We start from the raw sequence: 5,912 nt of genomic DNA, 5'->3' as shown, positions 1-5,912 counted from the left end.
TGGATGCTGAACTATACGATCTCTTACAGTGAAGAATAGCACCTCATCCTTTCCACCCCCTCCAACCCTCCTTCCTCCTCAGCCTTTCAATTTCAGTTTTATTTATTTATTTAATATATATTTTTTGTAAAGAAGTGAATAGATTAAAGGGAAAGGGCAAATTACAAAAAAATAAGAGGATAGGGTGCAACTTAAAAAACGATCCACACATTAGGGGTGCAAAAATGCAGAGAACTCCATTATTGTGTATGAAATAGAAGGGCCACGTACGCCATTCATGGCGAAATTATGAAGAAAAACAAAATCAGTCCTTAGCTTTTGTAGTATACTGGGAAGCTTCTCAAAAGTTAGTGAACATTAGTGGTTCTCAAATCTGCTAAACCTACTATCGTGTTTGTTTCTTTCCCTTGAGAAAAGGACTGTCATGTATGTCCCTCAGGAAATTAATTGATTGATTGAAAACTATTTGTGGTCTTCCAAACTTTGTAGTCCTATAAAACCCATACATAAATTATTCACCTTGTAAAATTCATCAATATTTTCTATTCCCCACTCCTTCCAATAAAATTTCATTTTCTATTTTCCGAAATTATCCATATGGATAGCTCAAAACTTCATGTTGCTATACTCTCAAGCCCTGGCATGGGCCATTTAATTCCGGTTCTTGTCTTAGGCAATCGATTAGCCACTCACCATAATATCAAAATTACTATTCTTGCTATCACAACTAGCTCTTCATTAACAGAAACCCAATTTCTCAAGAAATCCCATGAGAAAGAAACTACAGAAATAATTCCCATTCCTTCGGTCGATATTTCACACCTAATAGACTCCAGCACTAAACTTTTCACTCGATTTAGAATATTGGTCCGTGAAACATTGCCTGAAATCCGTTCTGTCATTGCTTCCATGACTCATCGTCCAAATGCTCTCATAGTCGACATTTTTTGCACACAAATATTGCCTATAGCCGAAGAGTTTAACATTCCTAAGTACGCGTACCATCCTACTACTTTATGGACATTGGCGTTATTTATATACTGCCAAGTTTTTGACAAAGAAATTGAGGGCGAATATGTTGATCTTAAAGAACCTTTGAAAATTCCGGGTTGCAAAGCATTGCGACCCGAAGACGTGGTGGATCCTATGTTGGACCGGAGCAATCAACAGTATGAAGAGTACGTTAAGCTCGGAGTGGAATATACGCATTTTGATGGAATCTTGATTAATACTTGGGAAGATTTAGAGCCTGAGACTATCAAAGCACTTAGAAATAATGACAAGTTGAGATCAGTTCTTAAAGTGCCAGATTATCCCATCTACCCAATTGGTCCCTTGAGGAGAACAGTTGAAATAACTGAACGTGACGAGGTAATGTTAGAATTTCAATTTCACAGTCATCTCGCGATGAAAAAGGAACAAATTAATACCATTCTTTTCAATACATTATTTGACGTATTTCAAGTCTAAATTATTTATGTTCTTGTTTATATTTTCAAACAGGTGATCCAATGGTTAGACAAGCAGAATCTTGAATCAGTTCTATTTGTATCATTTGGGAGTGGTGGAACACTTTCATCTCAACAAATGACTGAGCTTGCTTGGGGTTTGGAATTAAGCCAACAAAAATTTGTTTGGGTGGTACGTCCACCATCCGATGGTGATGCAGATAGTGCATATCTGAACTCTGGACGAAATGATACACGTACGGCGTTGGAATACTTGCCGGAAGGGTTTATAACTAGGACTAAAGATATGGGCCTGGTAGTGCCTATGTGGGCCAAACAAGTTGAAATTTTGAGTCATTCATCAGTGGGTGGTTTTTTGTCACATTGTGGATGGAACTCAACGATTGAGAGCTTGACGAATGGCGTCCCCATGATTGCATGGCCATTACATGCAGAACAACGAATGAATGCCACCATGCTGACAGAGGAGCTTGGGGTGGCGATTCGACCGGCAGTTTTGCCAACAAAAAAGGTGGTTTGGAGAGAGGAGATTCAAGGAATGATGAGAATTTTGATGCAGACAAAAGAAGGGAAGTGTATAAGGGAAAAAGCTAAAAAACTAAAGATGAGCGCGAAAAATGCACTAAGTGAAGGAGGTTCGTCTTACAACTCAATTTGTGAGCTTGTGAAGAATATTTGTACCAGATAGTTGTGATCCTATTTTTTCAATTATGAATAAATTAGTGTAGTTACCCGCACTTCGCGCGGTTGTCAAATTTCTTTCTTAAAAATACAAAAAACATAAATTTAATTAAAGAAAAATGAAAAATACAAAAAAAAAAAACTGACGTAGATAAGTAAAATGAAGGTAAAAACATTAATCCCTATATTTAACTAAAAATATTTGTTTGAACCAAGAGAATAAAACTTGTATCGTATAATAAATGCACAAAAAACATAACTAAGATATTAATAAGCATAAAATTTTTAGTTTCACTTAAAAGGAAGAAATATGAGGAGAAAAGGGAAAAAAATAGTGAATAAGAATATACCACATTTGTGTAAGTTTCAAATCTCTTTCAGGGAATAAGTTTGATATAAAACTCACGAAAATTGTCGATTAACAAAATAAAAAGAAAATAATAAAGGCACACTACAAAAATAATACTCTTCTCACTCTAATTACTTAAGTAATACGCAGTAATTTTTTAAAGTCCGTCAAAGTTTCTTGAAAATTCTCATGATGTTTAAATACACAAAGGCATCGATTCGAATTACGTCAAGAAAATATCCATGTGGGCATGAATGTTAGCCGTGACAGAAAAGCAATAAAGGGAAGTTAGAAATGGGATGAACATATTTGTAAAATTTAGTAAGAAATACAGAAAAACTGAGAAAAGGGAGAAGAGGAAAAGTATTTTGCTTTAATTAGTAAATTTGAAACACATAATAACATTAATTGTAACTGAAGGATATTTGTAAGAGATGTTCATTTTAGTTATGGATGGAAGAAAAATTAACAATTAATTATATTTTTTTTTTTTTGTTACATAAAAATCAATTATATGGAGTAAAATTAAGCCATTTAAGTATCCAAAGTAAAAAAAAGTTAATATCTTGAATGTGGTGAAGATGTCATAGTTAAATAGATTTTTGTAGAATAAATTTAAAGCAAGTGACCATTTTATAAGGACGCCTTTGTCCATATCCTGGATTCTCCCCTTAAGTCTTATTCTCATCTTTTCACTATTTGGTCTACCTCTTTCCCTTCCAATAATCAATAGTACAAGATAAATTTAACTATATGTGTAACGTTAAATAACATGAAAATCAAGACATAAAAGTTTTAGCCGTTGGACTTTATGTATTCGAGTAAAAAAAGGACTTATACACTTCAATTCAACATTTATTCAAGTTTATGTTACTCCCTCCATTCCAAAATAAGTATCCTTTTAGGCTTTTTATTTTGTTCCAAAATAAGTGACGCTTTAGAATTTCAAGAAGAAATCAATCCTACTCTTTCAAATTTACCCTTATTTATAATCAAGAATCATTAAATAACTTTTCTTTTTCTAAGCATTAATTAGGGGTAAGTTGGTAAAAATACTCCTAATTTTCTAGGAGTGAGCAGTTTCTTAAAGGGTGTAGATGAGCTAAAAGAGACACTTATTTTGGAATGGAGGGAGTAACATACATAAAAGTTTTAGATTTTGGACTTTGTGTATTCCAAGAAAATAAGGACTTATACACCTCAACGTTGAGGTTTTAAACTTTGTTTTTTTCCCCTGGAAAACATACAAAGAATGAAAGATTCTTAAGAAAAATAGATCTGTTTGTTTATATATTTGACAAATTTATAACCTGAATTTTATCAATGTACTTTAAGTATACGCTATATGCATATAGGTATTTCTTTTTTTTTTTTTTTTTTTTTTGTTACCCCTATTATCAGAATGTTCAACTTAATGTTTTATAATTCTCTTCTTGCTTAAAGGAGGTAAGGAAAATCATTCACATAGATATGACGATGTAAAGTCGCACCAAATTGAAGTTCGCTCTTTACTGACCTATGATGAAGTGTATTACTGGCAAACATGAGAGAGAATTTTTAAGAAAGGCAATCATGTCATAGCTACTCGTAGAAGTCAGGAGCTCTATACAAAAGATTTTTAAGAAAAATCAGTCACAGTTCAAATCATACATTTAAAAGAGAAATATATCAAAACTATTTAAAAAAATAAAATCGTAGCACAAAGAACGAACTAAACCAGAAAGAGAGGTTTATGCCTCCTCTTACACACTTGCTATCAATGTTATATTCAGCAAAATCAGTGACCAAAGAAGAAGCAAAAAATAATACTAATAAAAAGAAACTCTCGATTCTCATGGTATCTCAGAAAGATTTTAGTGCCTTACTTCAAATACAAATAGGAAAACGTCTTTTGCTTGCACTTGTCCTTATTAAGAGTAGATTGCTTACATAATTTGTAGATGCATATTTTAACATTATAAAGCATATAAAGGTCTTATAGTAATAATCAAGGGAAAAACTATGTAGTATTGTTTTGTTAACTATATAACATAGGATAATAATCGTTTAAAGTTTAAGAAAAGAATAAGCATGTCAAGAGATTAATGGTATTCATTGTGATACATACCAAAGTCTGCTTTGTAATAATCTCCTCAACAAAACACTCCAACAGATTCTAGAATATTACTTAAAAAATTTCCAACAATTAGAATAAAAGAACCAAAAAAGAAAAGTAAACGAGTGAAACTCAAGAAAGAAGGTTCAATCGTCAGACCTGTTAAGATTAATCTAATCACTTTGTACTTATCTCCAGATTTTGTTGTCCTGAAACGTGTACTAAACATGAGAGAAATTAACAAAACACTAAATCAGAGGAAGGAGATTAACCTCGGGTGAGTAATAAAAAGAAGTGGAAGAGAAAAAGGTATGGAAGAATGTAGAATATTTATGATCAAATGAAGAAATTAACCGGTGGAATAAGAGGAATAGAAGAAGGTGTTACATGCAGGAAATTAAAGAGGAGACTTGGAAGGAAGATGAATAGAAGAGCCCTAATTAAAAGAGATTTAAGTGGCGGGCGGTTTAAAATTTAAAGGGCGTTTCTTTTAGAGCAGAGGAAGTGACTGTTCATTATTTGTCTTGAGGGATTTAAAGAGTGAGTGTCTCTTTTTAACGGAAGGAGGCGGCTGTTCATTTTATTTCCTAATGACACATTTTTTTGCATCTTTTCAGAAAAGGAGAAAAGGTTAAAAAAAGGACAAAAAAGATAAAGGCAAATGCTGGCTTGAGAGAGTGCCACATCACCAGCCCTATGTTTTGCTTTTATATAGATATAGATTGCTTTTGGCTTTTCACCGGATTAGGCTATCTCGTGCTATTTGAAGTTTGTTGGCTCGACTATTCTAGACAGAATATCTAATGATCTCTAAATTTGGCGCGTTTTATTTTGATCCATCTAAATAATCAGTAGTCTTAATTACCCCTTGAACTTGGCTATTTGATAATCTTTACCCCCTAAATGTTGATGTGGCAAAGAGAGTGGCTACACTCTCTTTTAGGTGTGTGGGGATAAAAAATTGAAAAATCAGCTCTCAAGTAGGCTAATTTTAACCCTTAATCGCCACATAATCATATAAAATGGTTTAATTGTTGCAATTGTGTATTTCTTCTTGCTTCAGCGTAATAGAAAATGTGCAAATATACCCCTCAACTTTGCGATATAAAGCAGATATACCTCCCGTTATAAAAATGGTGCAAATATAGTCCTGCCGTTACAAAATGGTGCAAATATACTCTTTTTGCTGACGGAATTTTTTTTTTAATCGTTTAGTTTATATTTTAATTTAAAAAAATACCACGTGGCTTTAAAAAAATATCAACTCTTTTTTTTTTAGTAGACATATTTTTCTAAGGTCACATGATAATTTTTTGGT

The 5,912-nt window shown here is 32.8% G+C and overlaps 1 protein-coding gene across 1 annotated transcript; it reads left to right on the top strand.

Annotated features, from left to right (window-relative positions):
• The first annotated feature begins 597 nt into the window (after positions 1 to 597).
• LOC132035453 (anthocyanidin 3-O-glucosyltransferase 5-like) lies at positions 598 to 2,184 on the top strand. The gene is made up of 2 exons (XM_059425738.1): positions 598 to 1,371; positions 1,504 to 2,184. The coding sequence occupies exons 1-2, from the start codon at positions 598 to 600 to the stop codon at positions 2,155 to 2,157; spliced, it is 1,428 nt and encodes a 475-aa protein (XP_059281721.1). The 3' UTR covers positions 2,158 to 2,184.
• The last annotated feature ends 3,728 nt before the right edge of the window (positions 2,185 to 5,912 follow it).

Source organism: Lycium ferocissimum, chromosome 2 (assembly GCF_029784015.1).
Source record: "Lycium ferocissimum isolate CSIRO_LF1 chromosome 2, AGI_CSIRO_Lferr_CH_V1, whole genome shotgun sequence".
Classification (NCBI taxonomy): Eukaryota; Viridiplantae; Streptophyta; class Magnoliopsida; order Solanales; family Solanaceae; genus Lycium; species Lycium ferocissimum.
This window is presented reverse-complemented; position numbering and strand designations above follow the sequence as displayed.